The sequence below is a fragment of the Meles meles genome, chromosome 11 (assembly GCF_922984935.1).
Source record: "Meles meles chromosome 11, mMelMel3.1 paternal haplotype, whole genome shotgun sequence".
In the NCBI taxonomy this organism is placed as follows: domain Eukaryota; kingdom Metazoa; phylum Chordata; class Mammalia; order Carnivora; family Mustelidae; genus Meles; species Meles meles.
In genome coordinates, this window is record NC_060076.1 from 80,127,956 (window position 1) to 80,151,990 (window position 24,035).

General features: G+C 41.5%; 1 protein-coding gene and 1 non-coding gene across 5 annotated transcripts in view; both read right to left on the reverse strand.

Annotated features, from left to right (window-relative positions):
- The window catches only part of CEP78 (centrosomal protein 78), a 32,672-nt gene extending 10,270 nt beyond the window's left edge, over window positions 1-22,402 (reverse strand). For 2 of the 4 annotated variants that reach the window (XM_046023985.1, XM_046023982.1), the window contains exons 1-12: window positions 21,930-22,402; window positions 17,238-17,410; window positions 17,071-17,143; window positions 15,863-15,966; window positions 14,214-14,388; window positions 11,712-11,825; window positions 9,927-9,991; window positions 9,532-9,643; window positions 7,899-7,916; window positions 6,540-6,675; window positions 5,080-5,125; window positions 3,364-3,492 (exon numbers count right to left, since the gene is read on the reverse strand). In XM_046023985.1, the coding sequence (XP_045879941.1) occupies window positions 3,364-3,492; window positions 5,080-5,125; window positions 6,540-6,675; window positions 7,899-7,916; window positions 9,532-9,643; window positions 9,927-9,991; window positions 11,712-11,825; window positions 14,214-14,388; window positions 15,863-15,966; window positions 17,071-17,143; window positions 17,238-17,410; window positions 21,930-22,182 (1,398 nt within the window). In that variant the 5' untranslated portion in view covers window positions 22,183-22,402. The remainder of the gene's footprint in view (window positions 1-3,363; window positions 3,493-5,079; window positions 5,126-6,539; window positions 6,676-7,898; window positions 7,917-9,531; window positions 9,644-9,926; window positions 9,992-11,711; window positions 11,826-14,213; window positions 14,389-15,862; window positions 15,967-17,070; window positions 17,144-17,237; window positions 17,411-21,929) is intronic. The other 2 variants (XM_046023986.1, XM_046023984.1) reach the window with 1 other exon arrangement.
- On the reverse strand, window positions 8,732-8,804 carry TRNAE-CUC. The gene has a single exon. It is a non-coding gene; the product is annotated as a tRNA-Glu (tRNA).
- Window positions 22,403-24,035: the final 1,633 nt, after the last annotated feature.

A 24,035-nucleotide genomic window follows, 5' to 3' on the forward strand; every position in this document is an offset into this window, starting at 1 on the left:
CACACACATAAAACTCAGAAGAGTGCTTGGTACGGAGGGTATGTTCAATTAATGCTAGCGAATATATGTGAACGCAAATAGTAGCAAAGGACTTAAAATCAAATAGTCTCAACTCACTCACACATCCAGCCCCCTTGAGGCAAACTTTTCTTAAGTAGGTTTTAATTTTTTTAATTAGTCTTTACACCCAACGTGGGGTTTGAATTCACATTTCCGAGATCAAGAGCGGCATGCTTTATAGACTGAGCCAGTCAGGTAGCCCTCTGGGCAGGTTTTAATTGTAAAATATGATATACATACTAAAAAATGCGTCTTTACATGCATGCATCCCTAAAAATTCCCTTTGGTTTTCTCAATTCTTAACTTCACTAAAAGAGAATCACAGCATATCCAGCCTTCCTGTCAAATTGTTTTTAAAAATTCATCTACGTTGTTGCCGATAGCTCTAGTTCGTTAAACTTTATTGCTTTATAGTTTCCCACTAAATGAATACACACAATTTAATTTTTGACTCTTATGGGACATTTGGGCTGTTTTCCAGTTGGTGCTAGTGCAAATCACACACACGTCCTGTTGCAGCAGTTAGTCTAGTACATACACCAGCTGGGCAGGGAAGAGGGAAACTGGTTGGGCTGTAGAGTAGTAACACAACTTCAGGCAATGAACAACGCTGAATGCTTTCCAAAGTAGCTATGTAGATTTATATGCCTATATAAGCAAGGTGTGGGATTCCTATTATACTCCAGGTCTAGGAAACCCATAATTATCAGACATTTTTTGTTAATGGGATTGGAGTGTTTGGCCTTTCATACTGGACACTTTTCTATGTTTATTAGCCATCTGGATTTCCTTTCTTTCTTTCCTTTTTTTTTTTTTAAAGATTTTATTTATTTGACAGAGACACAGCGAGAGAGGGAACACAAGCAGGGGGAGGGGGAGAGGGAAAAGCAGGCTTCCCGCTGAGCAGGGAGCCTGATGTGGGGCTAGATCCCAGGACTCTGGGATCATGACCCAAGCTGAAGGCAGGTGCTTAACGACTGAGCATCATCGTTGCCCCATCCCTGGATTTCCTTTCTTTTTTTTTTTTTTTAATTTAATTTTATTTTTTTGACAGAGATCACAAGTAGGGAGAGAGGTAGGCTCCCCGCCAAGCAGAGAGCCCGATGCGGGGCTCGATCCCAGGACCCCAGATCCCAGATCCCCAGCCACCCAGGCGCCCCACCTGGATTTCCTTTCTTAATGAGCCTTTAGTCATTCTTATTTTCAATTCTTCTCTATTTCCAAGTAACAAACTTATATGACCATGTCATGATTAAGTTTTAGACATTATTAACTTCCTACTTTACTAAAAAAGACGTTAATTCATTTACACTCTTTTCCTAGTCCATTTCTCTCACTGAAGTCACGTCCCCATTAGTTTTTCCACTGGTCATGAACCCTTTCACTTGCAGTGATATCCTTAAAAATCCATATTTTTATGGATTTAACCAACTGAGCACCTAGGTAGCTCAGTTGGTTAAGGGTCTGCCTTTGGCCCTGCATTGGGGGCTTCCCTGCTCAGTGGGGAGCCTGCTTCTTCTTCTCCCTCTGCCCACCACTCCCCTGGCTTGTGTGTGCTCTCTCTCTCCGAGACAAATAAAGAAATAAAACCTTAGGGGCGCCTGGGTGGCTCAGTGGGTTAAAGCGTCTGCCTTCGGCTCAGGTCATGATCCCAGGGTCCTGGGATCGAGCCCCGCATTGGCTCTCTGCTCAACAGGGAGCCTGCTTCCTCCTCTCTCTGACTACTTGTGATCTTCGTCTGTCAAATAAATAAAATCTTTAAAAAAAAAAATAAATAAAACCTTAAAAAAACTGTATTGTTAATTGACCATAAACTCTCCCAAAGCCCCACTTTGGGAATTGGACATTCATGCCTTTTTCCCTTCTTTCCACCTCTTGTTTACCTTCCAAATCTATCTTTTCTGTTGTCAAAGCTGATATTTACATTTTGTTCTGTTTTCTGTTGAGATGCTAACAGCAAATAGTCCCTGGTCCTACCAGGTACCTGTTTTATTCCTTTTTTTCCAACCCCCCCACCTCCCACCCCGTCATGTTGTATGCTTTACTCAACTCTCAGGCGAACCGGTTATTTTCTACTTAGGAATGAGAGCAGAAAGCTCCCCGGAAGCTCACAGTTGACTGCGAAGAGGTGGGTAGTCAGTTATAATAAGGAACCTCCCAAATACTCTTTTCTAGGGTGTACAACTGCACTAGGTGCCCTAGTTCTCCCATTTTTTCCCTCAAATTTTTATTCAAATTCTAGTTAGTTACCATATGGTGTAACAGTGGTTTCAGTAGAATTTAGGGATTCATCACTTACATCTAACTCCCCAGTTTTTTCCAAAGTAAAATTATCTCATTTCAGGAGAATGAGGGTGGGGATGGGAGTCAACTCTCCCAAATAAAAACCTCCCACACCTGCTCTCTGTATTTCAGTCACATTTTTACTAATTCCACTGTCTCCTCCCTGCGCATCTGAGGATGGAGCTATTTCTGCCAGGGGGATCAGATTCCCCTCGGCGGAAGCCAGTCCCTGTGCAATTCTAGGTTGTGGTGTTCCTCTGTTCACAGCTTCCCACCCTCCCACTTGTCTTCTGTCTTTGTAAAAAATGTTGAAAAATCCCTTCTCTTGATTGTTGTGGATAAATTCTTAAAAATTTTGATACGAGCACTTTAATTTCTTATCAAAATGGAGAAGAGCCGAGAGGGTCCTCAGCACATCCTGAATCAGGTAATCCCTGGTGACAGTTCCTGACCTTGGTCTTCCCCGGTGCCTACTGCTGCTTTTAGAAGTACAATCTCCCTAGTGCCTGGGTGCAGGAAATGAACACATCTAAAATGACCATGACCGCAAATTAGACGGTCTGGGGTCTTGTCTCTACCGTGCAACTTAGTAACAAAGCACTTTAAGGGCTACAAATTATAGGTGTTCGTTTAGAAGATATAAGGAATAATTTGACATCAATTCCAGATTCATCCCACTCTAACATTTCATAATTTTCCAGGTACTTAGCTTAGAATTTCCCTATGTTACTGTCATTAATTTTTATTAGGAAAATAAAAATCTGGCTTTCTTTTTTAAAAAACCAAATAGTAAAAGGGGCGCCTAGGTGGCTCAGTTGGTTAGGAATGGAAAAATTCCTTTTTGGTTTTTCTCTGAATTCAAATTTCTACCTTCCACATTGGCCTAAGCCAAGGAACCGGTGAGGGAAAGACAAAAGCCACGTACAAGCTCTTCCGGTGTCCTGATCAGGCTTCTGCCTGCCCAATAACTGCTATGGTTTAAAAAACTATCTCTGGATCTTTAAAGTGGTAACTTTGTACCTCTAATGCTTCTTGTTTTAAACTGGTTTTCTCAGGCTCCTCTTGAACACTTTCGGATGAATCGTCGACCTCTTCAATTTCTGAGGAGGAAGGACTCTCTACTGTCACAGTCACAGGAAAATCTGATTGCTTAGAGAAAGAAGACAAGGTTGTAGAAGAGATAACAAAAATCAGATACCAAATATTATAGGACATTTAACAAAACTGATCTAAGGTATCGTGTCATTATCTATAAATATCTTCTACTACTTAGTCTAAAACAAGCAATGACAAAGTAAAATAACAATGACTTATTTTTGCTGTTAACGTATGGAATTCTGTTAAGGTTAATATTTGGAATCATCCATATTATTTTTAATTTTCTTTCACCTAAGCCAAGTGAGGAGCCAGGGTGAACATTTTTCTCAGACCAACTTTACACTGAAGATGAGACATTTACTCTCCACTGTACAAAAAGTCTGGAAGAAAATGTAGTTTTTGGAGGAAAATCCATCAATAGGGGAGTGGTAAGAATTAGAAGAATAATTAGAAAGTCAACATATCTAGTGAAAAAAAATTTAAAAAGTAAATCACTTAAACATACACAACTAAAACGGGCCCATCAAAAATCTCATGTATCATCCTTCAGCCACCGTAAGCCAGAACTACTGTAACGGTAACACAATTCTCCTCTCAAGTTTCACTGCCACTGGAATGCAGTTCAGTATGTTGTTTCCAAACACTTGAAAACTGACCTGATCATGACCCCATAAAAAGTCTACAGATCAAAAAGAGGAGCACTGGGATTGCATAACTGCACAGAAGACAAGTCACTGGGGTGCCATTTTAACCACAGGCAACAAATCCCAGAGTACAGGAAAGTTCCAATGGTAGAATGAGGTGTGCACCCTTTCTTCTGGACATGCAAGGGGCAGGGCTCACACCTGGGGTGCTCTTCTCCCCATCCAGCAGTGTTGCCCTACTCCAAGCAACTCTGCAGTCTCCCAGCACAAGGGGGAAGAAGAACCTGACACTCTGACAGGAATGGCTGGTTCTAAGACCATGAGGCAGCAGGACAGGGAATGTGTGTGGCTTCGGTGGCAGAGGAAGTGCTCTGAGAGACAAGAGACTCTGACTTCTTTATTTTGCCTTTAGGATCTGGAACTTTTACATAAAGCCCTCAAATAGGGGCGCCTGGGTGGCTCAGTGGGTTAAGGCCTCTGCCTTCGGCTCGGGTCATGGTCCCGGGGTCCTGGGATCGAGCCCCACATCGGGCTCTCTGCTTGGCAGGGAGCCTGCTTCCTCCTCTCTCTCTATGCCTGCCTCTCTCCCTACTTGTGATCTATCTGTCAAATAAATAAATAAAATCTTTAAAAAAAAAAAAAAGCCCTCAAATAACATTTCTCGAAAACATAAAAACATTCTTGAAAATGACAACTCCGTGTGTTGGGTCAGGAAGAGCGGTCAAATTCCTTTCACTGGGCTTACAGGTGACCTGTGGGCTGGAGAAATGGCTTCCCTGTTTACAGATGGACCCACAAGATGCCCAGTGTGTGTCATAGTCACAGAACTACATAGTGTCATTGGGAGAGCAACCTGACAAGTTGCAAATGGATTTATTTCAGAGAGGGAATGTTCCATGTAAGGCTCTGTTTAGTCTAAAACACAAAGAGAATGAATGACCTTCCACCGTTCTCACTTAATCTTCTATATACGGTAAATATGAGAATTACGTACCTGCAAATGATTATATACATCACGAGTTTTGATTACTGGAAAACCCCTAAAGAGATATCAACAAATTAAGTTAAACATTGATGTAAACATCATCAGTTAATGCCAGTTCATAAAATTTGCTAGAGTTATGTACAATACTACTACTAATAGTACATGTGAATTTTGTATAAAAAAATAAGCTCAAAATAAGGAGTCAGGAGGCTCTGCTATGGAGAAAACTGAACAGGATTTAGCAGACTGGCTTGTCATAACTCCCTGAACTGGTGAGGGATGTCTTCACTTTCTACGTTCAGGCTGGTTTAGATTTCCAATCTAACTTCTTTGACTAATAATCATTCTCCAATTGACAACTCCTTGTGATCAGAATGCTCTTGAGATTAAGAAGTATCATAAAAAGATGATATAAAATCACAAAGTCATAAAACTGAAGTGTAAAGACTGGAGCCTGGGAACTAGAGTTTATGCAATAATAATTCATATCACCATTTGCAATGGAGAGTACATTCATCAATATAATGTAAGCATCAATTATTTTAGGAAGTACCTACCTCAAGTCTTATTTAAAATCAAGTCTTTGTTTCCTTTTTTCTTTTTTTTTTAAAGATTTTATTTATTTATTTATTTATTTATTTGACACAGTGAGAGACGGAACAGAAGCAGAGGGAGAGGGAGAATCAGGCTTCCTGCCAAGCAGGGAACCTGATGTGGGACTCGATCCCAGGACCCTGGGATCATGACCTGAGAGGAAGGTAGACACTTAATGATTGAGCCACCCAGGCGCCCCAAGTCTTTGTTTTCTTAAGCAATTGTTAATCCCCAATTTCTTGAAAAGTACCCTGTAAGTTATTTAAAAATAATCTATAGCAAATTAATTCACTCAGCAGGCCTAAAATTACAGTTTGACCATTTAAAGAGACTTTTATACTTCCAGGATAAAAATCGCTAGGCACTGTTATCCTCTGGGTAAGTAATCAGCTAAAACTAGTTAAATCTAATTTGATTTACTAAATCTGATTCACTAAAATGATTTAAGCCAGTTGAATGAGTTAGATTAAGTCTAATCCCTTCTCCTCATCCATTCTGCATTAAACTATTCTCCAGGCTGGAAATGTCTTTTTTCCCCATTCCTTAAATATCCAACTTCCTCCTCCTGCACTGTAGGGCCCTGCCCAATTATATCCACCTTTAATGAAACCTTTACTTACCTGTACCAGTGCGGAGAATGTTATCTCTTCTTGACTCCCACAGGGTTGCATTTGTTGTGACACAGAAATAGCCTGCAACTCCCAATTATAACTGTTTTTGTTTTGTTTTTCTTCCTTCAAGGACTCATTAGGCAGAAGCTGCAGGTTTGTGTTATCGTTTTGTCCTCTAGAGAAACCACTAGAGACCACCCACATAATAGAAGCTCCAAAATGAAAATTTCTGAACAACTTAAGTTAGGAAGATATATATTCTACCTGCTCCTTTTTGCACGTTCCGCTGTGCGCCACGGCAGGAAACCAGACACGCCAGGAGGTAGAGGTTGAGGAGCGTAACACTCTTTACCAAGGGAGTGTTTTCTTCCGTTGCTTACAGGTTTCTTCGTGGCCAATCCTGTTTGCAAAAGCATTAAAGGACAAAATCAAGATGTACTAAATGGTGACACAGCAATCATCACATGTTCACACTTTATAAAACAGGCACCTGCCAATGATGCGAGGCCATTAATAACAGGATTGTTCTGTAAAAATGCTTTTACATAGACTAGCAATGTTTACAAATATAAGTTCTCACAGAGTAACAAGTTATCATTTTAACTAAAATATATGAGATGCACATAACATGCAGAAGTAAATAAAAAAATACATCCCAAAAAATGAAACATGCACGATACACCTTATGTATCATGCAGAAACATTCATTTTATTGAATCTCAGAATATCTTTGGTATTTCTGAATCTCAAAGATAGAGAAACACTGATACATCCCTGATTCCTGCCAAAGAGAATCTGCATTGGACCAAAATTTCAACGTAAGTTTAGTTTTCCTATGTGAAAACAAAGGAATAGGACTGAAAGCTGCTAAGTGGCAGGTAAGTCAACGCTACCCGCTCTAAGTCTGTCACCTTCAATGCTCATTTGATTTCATATAGAAAACAAAAAAGTAAGACCCAATGGATAATAGAGCAAAATATGGAGACTTGGCCCAATTTCAGCATTAGAAAGTCAAGTATCCTTATATGAAATGGTTAGTAGCAACAACTACAGCTACATGCCAATACTTTATTTAGAATAAACCATATATTAAAATTGACATTTAAATATTTTTTGTTACTCAAAACAAGTAACATAGGTTTATTATATTTATTCCTCAAACCTATTTTACTATACTACTTTAGCAGCATTAGGGCGGCATGAGAAGTAAAGCATATGTAGCAACAGAGGGCAAATATTTCATAGAGTGTAGCTTATTGATAATCTCTACATGACCCTGTGTGATTTTTCTGGATAAATTTATACACCTGTTAAAATATATAAAAGTTCCACTCACTTTGTGCTATTTTTTGTTTCTAACTTAATTACTCTCAAGGAAAAATGTTCGTATATTTGTGGTTTGTATGTGTACACTTCTCCCCTGACTTTCAGAAATTAGTGCAAATACCATTTGTAATTAAATCCAAAATAATTGGCATGTATCTTGTTAGGAGATATAGTTCCCATTAAAGTTCCTATCTTCTTTCTGCCCACATGATTACAATGTGAATGTGACACAACTCACACATTTAACCCTATACTCACCTGGATCTAACTACATAGCCAGACATTGCTGTGGCTTACCTCTATGTCTCCATATAACTGAGGCAAATACAAAAAAAGCCCAAGAAATAAAATTACTCTTAAAATAGCTCAGTGAGCCTGTAAACTTCAGTCACATTTCCACTTTGTTTAATCATGCTAAGGAAAAAAAAAAGATTTTAAATTTTTTATTCTCATTCCATGAAGTCCTATTATATACCACCAGATACTAAAATTACAGAAATCCTAATATAACATATGTATTTTTTACCTATATATAATTCTATTTCTAATATTATATCAAGGGCACCTGGGTGACTCAGTTGGTTGGGCGACTGCCTTCAGCTCAGGTCATGATCCTGGAGTCCTGGGATCGAGTCCTACATCGGGCTCCCTGCTCAGCAAGTAGCGTGCTTAACCCTCTCCTCCCTCCTCCTGTCCACTTTCACTATTTCTGTGTCTCCCTTTCTCCAATAAATAAATACAATCTTTAAAAAACAATAATATTATATCAAAATACCAGTTCAGACACTTTTAAGAATGTTTTACACATGATGCAAACTTTTAATAATAATATCTAATTACTGTAACATTACAAATCTCAGCTTCTTGCATATACTATTTGAGTACTAAAATATATTTTAAAATAAAATTTGGTAGAAGAATTGTTAAGCTTTCTTTTGATTTAATAACTCCTACTCAATATTTTATTGACCAAACAAGGAGATTAATGGAGAATCAAAAAACATACCTTTTAATAGTTAAAAAAAAAAGTTGTATTTATGGAAATGTTTACAATACTATTAAAAAATTATATAATATTTAGGTTATTTTGAATTTTCCACTATTTATTTATTTATTTAAAGTGGGCTCCACACCTGACATGGGGCTCAAACCCATGACTCCAAGATCGAGAGTCATGTGCTCTACCGACTGAGCCAGCCAGGCACCCCAAATCTTTCACTAATTTAAAAAATAGACTGAACTCAATGAAACCTTGTGAATACATAAAAAAATATTAACTATGAAATCATATAGAATTTTAATTCAATTTAAAATGAAGTGAAAGAAGAAAAATGGCAAATTTTATTCGAGATCTGTGGAATCACATCAATATTCCTTCCACCTTGTCACCTGAGTACCTCCATTGTCTATGTTAATAGACTACAGGAAGAGAAAACGAAAATCTTAACCAAGAAATATATTCAAGGGGCGCCTGGGTGGCTCAGTGGATTAAGCCGCTGCTTTCGGCTCGGGTCATGATCTCAGGGTCCTGGGATCGAGCCCCGCATCAGGCTCTCTGCTCCACAGGGAGCCTGCTTCCTCCTCTCTCTCTGCCTGCCTCTCTGCCTGCTTGTGATCTCTCTCTCCGTCAAATAAATAAATAAAATCTTTAAAAAAAAAAAAAAGAAATATATTCAAAATAATGAACTTTTTAAGAACACATCGCTGGTTAATTAAAAAAATGGAAATATTAGCATCTCTTTTAAAAATTGTTTCTAATTCCATAAATTTTCATGATCTGTATCAGAACATTTACAGTCTTTCCTATATGCAGTGTGGTTAATCCTGGTTGTTACCCACAGTATCACACAATGGGAAGAGATTCTAATTTTAGCCATTGGAACACATATATAGCATAAGTTCTAGCCGTGTTAAAAATGCAAGGAGTTACCGATTCTAATAGTAGCTTTCCCCTTCCGACCATTTCCCAGAATTATAGTTCTCTTTTTCTGTCTAGCAGTTTTGAATGGTTCCTTCACTGATGGAGAAGTTATCCACTGGTACTGGAAGAGAAATAAAAAACACTTATTTCAGTTACAGGTTATTTATAAGGGTTTGATCTCAATTGGAAATTAAGCTATTTTGAGTTAACAAAAGGTTTGCAATCTGCATTTCTGGGACCTCAAATTAAAGAATCACACAATGTTTTCAAAACAGAAAAGCCATTTGATTTGACTTAATTGATTTAAGATGGCAGAAAAATGCCTTGATAGTTTTATGAGGGGGGAAAAAAAGAAAAACATGCAATTAAAGAAAAATTCTTCCCAGAGAACTACAACATGTTACCTCTGACTTGGCGCTCCTTCCATTCTGGAGAACTTTTTTGATAACTGCTTTCATCACAGAATGATCTAAAGTAAAATAAATCGAAATTATAGTAATTGCTTCCCAATGAGCGGTTATTCCCATTTAAAAACAAACAAACTACAAAAAAAACAAACTAATTACTGCTTTTCACATTAAACTAAATATAAAACACACATTATGTGATTATATACCTATTTCTCCCTTTTTAGTATTCTAATTTCTTCCTCAGAAACCTAACACGAAAGTATGCCCCCTCCCATATTGCCCACAGTGACTATTCTTTTGGCAGCAGCAAAGATGAAATCTGACCACTTTGTGTCTAACGTGGCTTTGGATAGAAAGCAAAAGTCTGGGCACTGCCCAGATGCTTAGATTCCTAAAGGGCATCTAGTCCACCAAACCCAAAGTCCTGATATTCTCTCAAAGCTGCTCCTCTCATCAGACCCCCTTTCTCAGTGAGTGGTACCAACTGGTTGCACCCGTTATCATCCAGCACTTCTTTGCTTCTTTATTACTATTTCCTTCATACCCACACCTGATCTGTCTTATTAGCTACCCCCTAAAACACAACTGAACTGAACTGCTTCACCAGCCCCAACCTTCCACCCTAAGGCAAACCATAAACAGCCCTTATCTGGACTCCTGAGGGGAGTCATAGTCTCCTGACTGGTCTCCCCATTTTCCTTTTTTATCTCTCCCCCACCCCCAGGTCTATTCTCTACAGCAGAGTCATCTTATTGAAACACAATCAAGCCTTTTCCAGCTCAAAACGCTCCACTCATTTAGAATAGTCCATATCCTTACTCTGGCCTTCAAGACCTTGTAAGATCACACCCCTGGCCAGTTCTGCGACCTCCCTGCATACCTTGCTCTCCTTCACTCAGAGTTCCGACCATGGTGGCCTCCATGTTTTCCTTAAATACTCCACCCACCCTGTCACCTGTGTACACATTGCCTCCAGGTCTCCCAATGGCCAGTCACTCTTTTCATTCAGCTTTCCCCTGAAAAGCCGTTTCTCCAGTAAACCTGTCCCTCACCAAATGGAATACAGCCCTACTGCCCCCTTCAGGGTCTTTACCTCAGGCTGTTTTGGTACTTCCCACCATCTAAAATCACACTACTTATCTGCCTATTCATTTCTACTTGAATTCTTCCACTAGAACATAAGCTCCAAGAAGGTAAGACTTTGGTTGACCCCGTTCACTGCTACATTCCTAGTGCCTAAAGCCTGTGTCTGGAACACAGAAAGGATTAAAAAATTACTTGCTACACTGAGAAATGAATGAAATGCTCTTTGCAGCAATGCAGAGGCGCTAATTCTCCTGGTGGAAGCTAGCTTATAATCTAGGCTCGCCTTGTTCAGAGTGGCAGCCAAGAGCAATTTACACGTATAACTCATGTTAGTTAGTAAATTATCTGCTAAAACACAAGGGAAGTACAAGATTAGGAAAGTATAGCATTAGGAAAGCAAACACATTAGGTTTTAAAAACTGTCAACACACGAACACATTCCTTCTGTTTTGTTATTTGTTCATCAATTAAAAAAGGAGTGACGGGGCGCCTGGGTGGCTCAGTAGGTTAAGCCGCTGCCTTCGGCTCAGGTCATGATCTCAGGGTCCTGGGATCGAGTCCTGCATCGGGCTCTCTGCTCAGCGGAGAGCCTGCTTCCCTTCCTCTCTCTCTGCCTGCCTCTCTTGTGATTTCTCTCTGTCAAATAAATAAAATCTTTAAAAAAAAAAAAAAAAAAAAAAGGGAGTGACATACCAACGAGTGGATTTTTCCTTATATCCAGAACGACCAGAGTTCTGTTGGTTTCGAGGGCCTTTAGTAAAGCCTTTGCTCCTTCACTGGTGAGGCCACACTGCTGCAGGTCAAGTGCTTTTGAAGAAAGACAAAAGGTCACTTGCCAACTCTACACAGATTTGACACACATAAAACTCTTGCGTATTCATGTAAAAGCTCATGTAAGATTTCTGTACAAGAAGTCATGGCAGGTTTTTAATCTTGGGTGTTGAAGAAGGAAAAATAGAAAAGTGCATACAGACACATATAATACAAAATCCAATAAAAAATTCTTGGATGAGCCATGACTAGCCTGCTCTTAGTACCAATAAATGAGCCAACATATTTTGTAATTACAGAGGTGAAGAATAACTCTAGTCTGTGAGTGAAAAACCTCACAAAAGGGGTCTCAGAGGGTGCCTGGGTGGCTCAGTGGGTTAAAGCCTCTACCTTCGGCTCAGGTCATGATCCCGGGGTCCTGGGATTGAGCCTTGCATTGGGCTCTCTGCTCAGTGGGGAGCCTGCCTCCCCCTCTCTCTGCCTGCCTCCCTGCCTGCTTGTGATCTCTTGTCTGTCAAATAAATAAATAAAATCTTAAAAAACAAATGTGTTAAAAAACAGATGCTAGTGGCAGAGTAAACTGCACAGGCAAAAGCTGGGTGGAGCTCAGAGAACACGCTGCATTCTTTCGATACGATCTTGAGTTCCAAATCACTCTTAAAACTAGTTAAAAGGAAAAAGCCAAATAGCAGATATGTAGTAATTGTTAGTTTTAGAAAAGAAAAGCGAAGAAAGACGTCAAAGAGGGTGTAAATAATAACAAATCCGAAGAATGTGTGAATAGGGAACATATGCTAAGAACCTACCATGAAAGAATGACAGTCAAGAACACTGTCTTGAAAAGGTCAAAGAACAGAACAAATGATCATAATACTAGTAGTTCTGAGGCTGAACAACATACTCATTTAAACCAAAGGGATCAACACAAAAGCACAAGTATAAAAAACACTACCTAGGAGGAAACTATCATATGAGCCCCCCCTTTTTTTTAAAGATTTTATTTATTTATTTAACAGACAGAGATCGCAAGTAGGCAGAGAAGCAGGCAGAGACAGAGAGAGGGGGAAGTAGGCTCCCCGCTGAGCAGAGAGCCCGATGTGGGGCTTGATCCCAGGACCCTGGGATCATGACTTGAGCCGAAGGCAGAGGCTCAACCCACTGAGCCACCCAGGCGCCCCGTTATGAGCCCTTTTTTAAAAGTGTTGTATAAACCATTACACTAAAGTAACTGAGGTCTTTTAAAACCCCATGACACACAGAAATAAGCCAGACATATGGAAACAACACAATGCAATCCTCGCAAACTCTTACCACAAAATGGACAAAGGATATAATTAACCAACTAGCCAAATTAATAAAAATAGCCACTACATGTCACGAGCATATAAACTGAATACAAATTAAAACAATAAAACGAGATTTTTCCATCAGAGTAGGTCAAGATCACGTAACAAAAACCTTGAAAATGTACATGCCGTTCTGACCTAGCAACTAAGAATTTAACCAAAGGAAGTAAGAGACATAGGCAAGGATATGTATCAGAGTACTGTTTTTAACAGTGAAAACCTGCCAAGAGCTCATATATCTAGCAATAAATAAGCAAAATGGACCACGGCATATTCGTATAATGGCAAGTCACTAAAAATGATGTGGGAAATATAAATGTATGGACTTCTTGAGATATTCATACCATATTAAATTTAAAAATCTATAAAGTTTGGAGTAATCCCACCTGCATAAAAAAGGAGGGGTTAAAAAAATAAAAATAAAATAAAAAATTAAAAAGGAAGGGTTATCACTTTTATAGCATTACGGTTTTTTTTACTAGTGACACAAGCCAGCATTTGTGAGGGGAGAGGCCTCACGTGCACTGTTAAGGCGGATTATAAATTGGCACAGGATTTCTGGATGGGAATTCGGCAATGTGCAGTAAGTCATAAAAATATGTCACATTATGAGGTCTTTCCACCTTTAGTAACTTAATCTATAGAGCTAATGCAATGGTCACAGAGATGGGTTCACTACACACTGTTCCTGACAGAGCAAAGTACAAAGTGTTTAAATCTAATCGCAAAGGATTAAACTAGTGTACATCAACATAATGGGGGACTATATGATGCATCATTAAGTAAGAGAAGAGCATGAAAGAGTAACTGAACCATGAGTCCACTCTTCTAGTCTCTGAAGTGTATGAACATGTTTATAGAAAAACAAAACACTGAAGGTACGCTAAAATGTGTATTAAGATTATGAGTAATTTTGTTTAGTTACTCTGTATTTCCTACAGAGTATATGCAACTCTTAGAGAAGCTTAAAAGCACAGTAAAAGGTATTGGAAAAAATAAGGCTAAAAAAAAATCCCATGACAATGGTATCAAGCCAAAAGCTAAACATACTTAACATTTAAAAAATTCTAGGATTTACCTCTAAGCCATAAATCCTCACTGAGAGATTCTGCAAAAGCACACGCACCAAGGTCACCAATGAGTGTGTTGCAGTTCAAGGTGATGCGCCTCAGACCAGCCATACAGTCCAGATCAGGCCTCCTGTAACGAAGACTCTCGGCCCAGATTTCCTCGTGCCTTCTCATGGTCTGATACTTCAAAGATTTAACAGGATGAAATTAAGACATCTGGATAAGGAAGCAGGGTATGCCTACTGAGGATGGCTTATCATGTCAGACATTTACACACACATACCAAGCATATAAGCCAAGAGAGTCACCCCGAGAGGCTCAATAGTCGATTCTAGCTCAAGAGTCTCAGGGATCCAGATTCTAATTTGCCAGTGATTAGATTCTAGCACTGAGTGACCTGTGGCTGATTAGTCACATAAACTTTGATAATCAAATTACATTCTATACATTTTATTTTCTTTATCTGCCAAGTCAGGGAATTGGTTCTAAATTCTGTTATTGCTGAGGCTCTAAGTTCTATCATTCTGTCCTCTCGTGTTTTCCAGACACTTGACTGGGCATCCTGCAGTAAACTTTCTGTAACATGGATCTATTTACTGATAAATTATATACGCGAAGTTACACGTTCAGTTCTGCACATACACTTCACCTACATTATAAACCACACGGTTATTTTTTAAATACTACAAGAGGAATATAGAGGTTCCAGTATTTTCTTTCCCTGACTCAATGGATCTTACTATTTTAGAGTTTGCACACCAACTTTAGAGGCCTCCAGTATGCAAAGCCAGTTTGACCTCCCTCAGGAAATTGATGGTTTGATTTTTAACCACAGATAGAGTCGTAAAGACATATTCAATTCTCTGTATTCATAAGACAAATTTTGGTAACAGGGAACACTGACTTTAAAAGAAAGAAAACTTACTACATGCTCAAACAACAAAAGACTCAAAGTTCCTAAGCCAGTCTAAATGGAAAATCATTGGTGCCGTTTTTCTATGAACAATAACTTATAAAAGCAAAAAGTAGAAATCACAGCAAAACACCTTCACGGTGCTTATAATGTGCCAGGCACTATTTTATACAAACTAGTTCATTTAGTCCTCCTAATTAAGCAGAGAGGCTAAGTAATGTGTCCATGGTCAGAAGCTATGAAACTGGTGAGCTAGAATCTGAAACTGGGATATTTGGTTTCAGAATCCATGCTGCTGACTTTTTTCTGTATCTGGGGTCAGGTCAATGGACTTGCTCTGCACAGGCACAAATGTAAATCTTTCAGCTTTGTGGCCCATAAGGTTTCCATTGCAAATACTTAACTCTGCTGTAGCACGAAAACAGCCACAGTCACTAAGTCAGCGAATGGGCCTGGCTACGTTTTAGAAACACTGTAACACCCAGTGATGGGCTGTTTCCAAGAACTAAAAATACATGAAAGTATTATTTATAATGTATTATACACTAGATCTTTTATTCCTACGGTTAAATGGATTACTTTTCCTTAGTGGTAGAACCCCAAACTGAAAACTGGTAATAATCTTTCAACAAAACTGTAATAATGTATATCAAAAGACAAGAAAAGATGTGCCATCTTGTATCAGAATATTAATGTGCTTTAATCACAGAATATGTTTTCATGAAAGTTTAAACAGAAAATCACCTTTAAGATCTTGGCCATGTGATCTGCTCCCTGCCATGTCAGATTACACCCCGTGAAGTTTACTGTCTTAAGAGTGATAGAGTTCTTTATACCTTGACAAATAACTAAAAGAAAAAAAAAAAAACACACACACACACGATAAGATGAAGAGCCCATACAGTCTGGTCAATTCTACTTAATTGCTTTCCCTGAATCTACCAGAGGTTTATAGCTGTAGTCTTAAAATCACTATCTACAATCTTCCCAGGCAACGGATGGACTGGTGCATTCTAAAAATATGTCAGTAATAAAGGGTTATTCTAGTTTACAGCAACAGTTTAATTTTATCTAGATGCTAGAATTGAATATTCTGAACCTGGCAAACTTTATGCCCAACTAGTCAGTAAAGTACTCTATACCTTTTGAGATATAAGAAAGAAAAAGAAAAACCTAAAAAGCCCAAGACTCTTCCTATATATTCCTATTCCCAATGATAGAACCCAAACTCATTTATCAGTTATCCGTCAATTTAAATGTCAACTCTAAACCCAGAGTTTTACTAGGTGCTATGCAATATACTAGAGCAATGTAAGACAGAACATGTCAAAGTCTTAATCCCCTCAAATTAAAGTGCAGCCTTCCTTACCACCCCAGACCACTAGTGGATACAGTGAACACACTAATTCTTCAGGACCCCAATCAACAATTACTTTCTCTGTGATTACTTCTATGATACCCCCCCACCAACACCACTGAATTTGCTGCCCTTTTATATACTCCCGTAGCACTTTGCATGTATTTCCTATTTTAGTACATAACACAGTGCATTTTGTCATTATGATTGCATACAGATGTTTTAACTATTTAAGGATAATGATTCTTTTGTCTTTACATTTTGCTATGTCCCTTCCCATAATTATTTCTTGATAATAAAAAGATGAATGAAATAATATAGTATATATCATACAGCATATATATAGTATTATACTACATATATACGAACAATATAATATATACTTGTGTGGCTTGTGGCTTAACATAATCTAAGTGAAATGGTTCGGAGAGTATCCAGCATGACAAACTTTCAGTGTACAGGTGAGACAAGACCACGGTTTGATCAGGCATGGGAGACAATCCAGGCAGAAAAGGTACAGACAGCAATTAACATGCAAGCAGGGAGACTTGAGATCAGTTTGGTTGAAGGAGACTTAAAAACCACTGAAACTTACTTTCTAAACCTCCATCTCCAATTGGGCAGTTTGCAAGAGACAGGTGCACCAGAGAGGTGGATTTATTCAATCCCTTTAATGGGAAGAAAAAGTTAAAATTTTTATGGGTTGAGTTTCCTCCTAAAGCAAATATCCAATGTTTGCAGGACACACTGGAGAAGCCTTACCTTTGTCAAAGCAGTCAAATCTCTCTCTCGCAGCACTAGTCCGTTCAGCTCCAGGTTCTTTAATGCACTTGATATACTTAAACAGCACTTGAGAGCTTTACATAACTGGAAGGTCACATCTTTGTTTCTTATCGCAGGAACACGACTTCTGCAAACTTTACTTCTGTCAGAACCTAAAGCAAAATTATTGCAAAATATGTATTATCAACGTGAGAAAGCATCTGCTCTGTGTTCTTAAAGCCCTCTTTGAGGGACACATGTAAGCTCAAAACATCAACCACACGAGATAGAAATATAAACTATGTGTACAGAGGTTCCTATGAAAGGCTTCTATGTCTAAGTGATGGCTTCAGGATAACCCTGAAGTTGAATCTGGAAAGGGAATGACCGCATAGTCTGGGTGGGAGGTGCTTAACTGCAGAGAGAGAGCACCTGTGCAAAGCCTGACACCTGCTGGCCATGGGAAATACTGCAGGTGGGGACGACTAAAGGCCAGGGCACAAGGGGGAGGAGACCGAAATTACAATACGGAGGTTAGCCAAAGCAAGCCTCGGATACTCAGTGGATTAAGCCGCTGCCTTCGGCTCAGGTCATGATCTCAGGGTCCTGGGATCGAGCCCCGCATCGGGCTCTCTGCTCCGCAGGGAGCCTGCTTCCTCCTCTCTCTCTGCCTGCCTCTCTGCCTACTTGTGATCTCTCTCTCTGTCAAATAAATAAATTAAAAAAAAAAAAAAAAGCCTATGGCTTTTACCCAGAAGCTGATGAAGACAGAGGCTACCACTGGCACAGTAAAGATGCCTCTGCAGGTTAGAAAAACGTACCTAAATCAGACAGATTAGAAAAAGCACCTCTTCCTCTGGGCCAATTAGCCCCCTGGGGCTTGGCAGAGCACAGCTCAGATTTCAAGCTTCTGTGCAGAGCACAAACCTCGCAGCCCATACAAAATAATCCTGTGCTGGTGAGTCCTTACAAGCATTATTTTAAACATGTATTTTCATTTTAGAAGATCACTGAAGGGGCGCCTGGTGGGCTCAGTCGGTTAAAGTGGCGATTCTTGGTTCTGGTTCAGGTCATGATCTCAGGATCCTGGGATTGAGCCTCGTGATGGGACTCCATGCTGGGAGTGGAGTCTGCCTGTCCCTCTCCCTCTGTTTCCGCATCCCCCCCCCCCCCCCAGCCCCTGGCTCTCTCCTTCTCTCTCTCAAATAAAGAAAAACATCACTGAAGCCCAGTAAGCAGATGAACTGAGAGAAACTGAACTCAGAGGCAGCAACACTAGCTAGAAGCTGGCGAGGTGAAGCGCCTGGGAGGCGCAGTTTATTAGACGACCCAGTCTTGATTTCAGCTCAGATCTTCATCTCAGGGTTGTGAGACTGAGCCCAGTGTTGAGCTCAGCACAGAGTCGCTTGAGATTCTTTCTCTCCCTCTGTCCCTCCCGCTGCTCATGCTCTTGCTCTAAAATAAATAAAATCAAAGGAAGGAAGGAAGGGAAAGGAAAGGAAAGAAAAGAAAAAAGAGAAAAGCAAAGCAATGCTGGTGAAAATAAAGAAGCAAACCTAGTAGGTTGAAATCTACAGCCTGGAGCCACTGGATGCAAGAGAAAACAAAGGTTCAGGGAAAGAATTCTGAAGAGAGTGATCTCTATGACACATTTTTCTTACATTCAGTGGGAAAGATTAGGCAAGATTAAGTACAGTGGCCTTGACTTTAAGGTCTCTTCCCACTGTAACTGCTTCTGATTACTTTGGATACATCAAGTCCCTTCAGAGGTATGGAACGGTTACTACACCTGCATGAGATGAGAGAATAATGTGACTTCTCTTCACCAGGGGATAAACTGAAATGTCCTTGCAGAAGAGATAACAGATGATGTGAAACCCAGAGCCTAGAAAAGGGCCAGGCACATGACAACTGTTCAGATTTTTTTGGTTTTGGCTTTAAAGATTTTGTTACTTATCAGTCAGAAAGAGAGAGAGGGAGAGAGAGAGAAGCAGGCTCCCTGCTGAGCAAGGAGCCCAATGGGGCACTTGATCCTAGGATCCTGGGATCATGACCTGAGCTGAAGGCAGACGCTTAACCAGCTGAGCCACCCAGGTGTCCCAAGCATTCAGGTCTTTAAAAAATAGATCCATAGTCACCTTCTCTCCTGGATCTTCACATCCTGTGTCCTAGCTACTTTGTCTCAGCTTATACACATACTCAAGTGGGTCCATTTTTTTTCTATTTATTTTTTTTTAATTTAAGGATATTTATTTATTTATTTATTTGACACAGAGAGAGAGACAGCAAGAGAAGGAATACAATCAGGGGGAGTAGTAGAGGGAGAAGAAGGCTCCCTGCTGAGCAGGGAGCCCGACGTGGTGCTCGATCCCAGGATCCTGGGATCATGACCTGATCGAAAAGCAGACACTTCACTACTTAGCTACCCAAGCACCCCAAGTGGATCCATTTTTTAAGATTTTATTTATTTATTTGACGGACAGAGATCACAAGCAGGCAGAGAGGCAGGCAGGGGGTGGGGGAGGGGGCGGGAAGGAGGCTCCCTGCTGAGCAGAGAGCCCTATGTGGGGCTCAATCCCAGGACCCTGGGTTCACGACCTGAGCCGAAGGCAGAGGCTTTAACCCACTGAGCCACCCAGGTGTCTCTGACCAAGTGGGTCCATTTTAAAAAACAACCTTCAGGTTAGGATTTTCTAGATCTTCTTTGTGGGTTACCTCAGTTTCTCCCACATCTCAAACATTCCCCCATAAACTCCAGAGCTGCACCTGCAGCCCCGAGATGTCTAGCAGACATGTTGCGATGCCCCGCCTGGCCCTCCTAAAGCATTAACGATGAAGTTAGATTTCCCTCCCAACCCAAATCCCCTCCTACTGTGCTCTGTGTCTCACAGAAAGATGCTGCTATAAACTGTCACCCAAGCTTGCTGCCCTCCCCCCCCAACTGGTCATCAGGCCCCGTCCATTCTATCTCTTTGATCTCTGAAATCCAGTCCTCCCTTTCTATACCTTAATTTGGGCTCTCAGATTACTATTTGTCCTCCTCCCAATCAACTGCCTTCCATATGGAGGGTACAGCAAGCTTCTAAATAAAAAATCCATCTCATGGGGCACCTGGGTGGCTCAGTGGGTTAAAGCCTCTGCCTTCAGCTCAGGTCATGATCCCAGGGTCCTGGGATGAGCCCCGCATCGGGCTCTCTGCTCAGCAGGGAGCCTGCTTCCTCCCTTCTCTCTCTCTGCCTGTCTCTGCCTACTTTTGATCTGTCTGTCAAGTAAATAAATAAAATCTTAAAAAAAAAAAATCCATCTCATCATCCTTGTGTCTCCCACAACCATCGGGATAAACACCAATTATTTGATAGGACAAACAAGGCCCCTCCCTGTGTGGACCCTGCCAGGTTGGTTTCCAGTCTCGGGTCTCACTTCTAGAACCCTAAGTTCTTGTCCTGTACTTTAGTTTTGTCATATTTTTATATTTCTCAAACTTTCACACATGCAGCTCTCTTCTGCCAATTGAATAGCTTCTAACATCCTCAGAAAGGAGGCACCTCCTCCAAGAAGTCTTCCCTGAACATTCCTTTCATTGTTCTCTGCTTTGCAGCACCAGAGATCATTTCTTCCAGAACACTGACTACTGTGCTGGTGTTTACTTGCTGCCTCCCCCAGTAGAAGAGGAGATCCTCTAGGCCAGGAGCCTTGCCTTCAACAGTGCTTGGTGCTGGCTGAGCTCATCTGAGTGCCCAGGAACTTTATACAACTTATGCAATTCTTTTTTTTTTTTTGGCCAAATTTATTTTTAAAAATTCCAGTGTAGTTAACATACAGTGTTATATTAGTTTCAAGTGTACCATACAGTGATTCAATAATTCCGTACAGGGCCGCCTGGGTGTCTCAGTGGGTTAAGCCTCTGCCTTCCACTCAGGTCATAGTCTCAGGGGCCTGGTCATAGTCTCAGGGTCCTGGATCTCTGCTCAGTGGGGAGCCTGCTTCCCCCTCTCTCTCTGCCTGCCTCCCTGCCTATTTGTGATCTCTCTCTGTCAAATAAATAAAATCTTTAAAAATAAATAAATAAATAAATGATTTTGTACGTTACTCAGTGTTCACCAGTTAAGTGTACTTTTAAACAACCTGTTGATTCTAAGAGAGATGGAAAGAATAGTCTTAATGCCACTTTACAAGTGTGGGGATTGTAGTTCAGTAATTCGCTCAGGCCACAGAGTCTATCCACTATAAGACGTCACTAAAAATAATACAAAAACAAAAACAACTTTTGTTTTTATTTTTCCTAAAAACTATGTCTTATTCAAACCGAAACGAAGCAAAAGGCTGGGCTGTAGCAGTTTTCCAAATCGCTTTGTTCTCTGTCACGCTAACTCATTCAGAAAACCAGGCAAGATCTGTCGAACGCTTAATGATGCCCAAGACCGCGCTAAGTGCTCTACAAGTAGTAACTCCGTGCATCTTCGCAATCACCACGTAAAGCGCGTCCTATTGGCCCACATCACGAATGGGAACGCTGAGACCTACAGGGCCGTAACTGACTCACTCCGGGCCACTGAGCCGGTGAGTCCCAGGGGTGCTGCACCCAGACCGCGGGACTGGCCACCCCGGCAGGTGCTCAGCCTCCACCCGGCACCGTCTAAAATCCCGCTTCGCCGCACCGTCACCAGGGCCCCCGAAGCGGGAACTACAAACCTGTTTCGCCAAGCCACGGCTGGAAGAAGCTCTTGATAGAGACTAGGGGCAGATCTTTATTAATCTTGAGGGTGCTCAGGAGCGGCGCCCAGTCCACGAGGCGCAGGCGGTCGGCATTGAAGTCCAGCACGCCCTCCCGCAGGCAAGCGCGCACCGAGGGCAGCGGTACCGAGTCCTGCAGCGCGCACAGGTATTCGTAGTGCGAGAAGAAGTCGGCCGCAGTGTCGCGGCGCAGCTTCACCGAGTCGATCATGGCCAGGCGTTGGCCTCCAGGGACGCCGGCGGCGGAGACAATGCCCGCTGGCGCCCGGGAGTGCCGGGTCGCTCACGGCCGGGCAGCTGCGACCCCGCGGCTACGGAGCACTGGCGTCTCAGCCGGAAGACGCAGGGTCCGCGGCCACAGCCAGGCCAGCCCCTCGACACCGCGCTCCCGCACCGCCCCCCTCCCCCGCCGCCGGCCGTTGGCTCCCGCCCCTCCGCCCTCCGCCGCGCGGGACCGGGATTCAAGCCGGCGGGCGGAGCCTGCAGGGGCGGAGCGCGGAGACGTCAGCACGCTCGCTGAGCGCCAGCACGCAGGGGGAGCCCCGCCTCCCGTGGGGACGCGGCGTGAGAACAGGAGGCGGGACCTCCGAGGCGAGGGAGGTGCGGAAGGTAGGCGGTTTTCGGGATTTGAGGTTTGCGGAGAGGTTTTTCTGGTCGAATAACAGTGAGAAATGGATGTTGCAGCACAGTTAAAAAGTGGTCTAAAGTTCTGACGGGTGTCTTGTTTGCACCCGCCAGGAGAGAAGACCCTTAATAAGGGATGTGCGAACGATTTAGTGGATGTCCACTGCTGCCCATTAAATCTTTGCTGTGTTAATTCCTACAAGTAACTCTTCACTTCTGTAGTTTCGACTTACCTCACACGGCTGTTGGCATATTTAATGAGTTCCATAAATTCAGGACGTTATTGCGATTACTAGTAATCGCTTTTTGTGTTGACATTTAACTCTCTCATAACTAGTATTCTGTCTTCTAGCTTTTTTTTTTTTTTTTGAGTAAAACGATAGAAGTTTATTAAATGAAGATACAGAAAAAGCTCTAGAGTGAGAGGGGGTCCCGACAGGGTTGCCTTTAGGGTTGATGAAAGCTAACCAGGGAACTTAAATGCTTTTAACATTTCTATTGCTATCCCCACTGAGCAAGGACTATCCATAACACCCTCAATGGCTTACTTCCTTTTTAGGGTCTGGTTGATTATCCTCCCCCACCTTTTTAAAAAGATTTTATTTATCTGTTTGACGGAGAGAGAGCGCGCACAAGCCAGCGGGGAGAGGCGAAGGGAGAAACGGACTACCTGCTCAGCAGGAGCCCAACCTGGGTCTCCATCCCAGGACCTTGGGGTCATGGCCTGTGTGGAAGGCAGATGCTTAACCGACTGAGCCACCCAGGCACCCCTCTTGCAAGTGATTATCATAAAAAGGCACCCACCCCACTTGCTTAGGGCCGGATGGCCGGACCCACCCTGCACGCCCAAGGCATTATTTTTTTCTCAAAGATTTTTATTTATTTATTTGAGAGAGAAAGGGAGAGCACAAGTGGGGACGAGGGGGGGGGGCAGAGGGAGAAGGAGAAGAGCACTCCCCACTGCACAGGGAGCTCCAGGCAGGGCTCAATTAGAGGGCCCTGAGATCATGACATGAATTGAAGTCGGTTGCTTAACCCACGTGAGTTACCCAGGCCCACCCTCCCAGGCATTATTTTAAGCACTGTTTAAGTATGAAATAATTTAATTTTCTTAACAACTCCATAAGGAATATATGATTGTATATCCACTAAGTAGGTAGAACTCAGATAATGGGCTTCTGAACCTGCATTTGTATACAGTTTCTAGAACGGTGATAATTTTAGGTGTTATGTTTACAGCATTCCTCTTCCACTATAGAGCCAAACTAAAATGGAGTCACTTACGTCAGGGACAAAATGAAGATGGTCACTTGCCACACATAAAGGAAACTTAAATAATTACAGGAATATACAGCTCTGCTTAGAAATCAGCAAAGGACACCAGCCAGTCCCTGAATGCCAACTCTGATCTCACCTTCTCTGGACTTCCTTGTTCCCTTG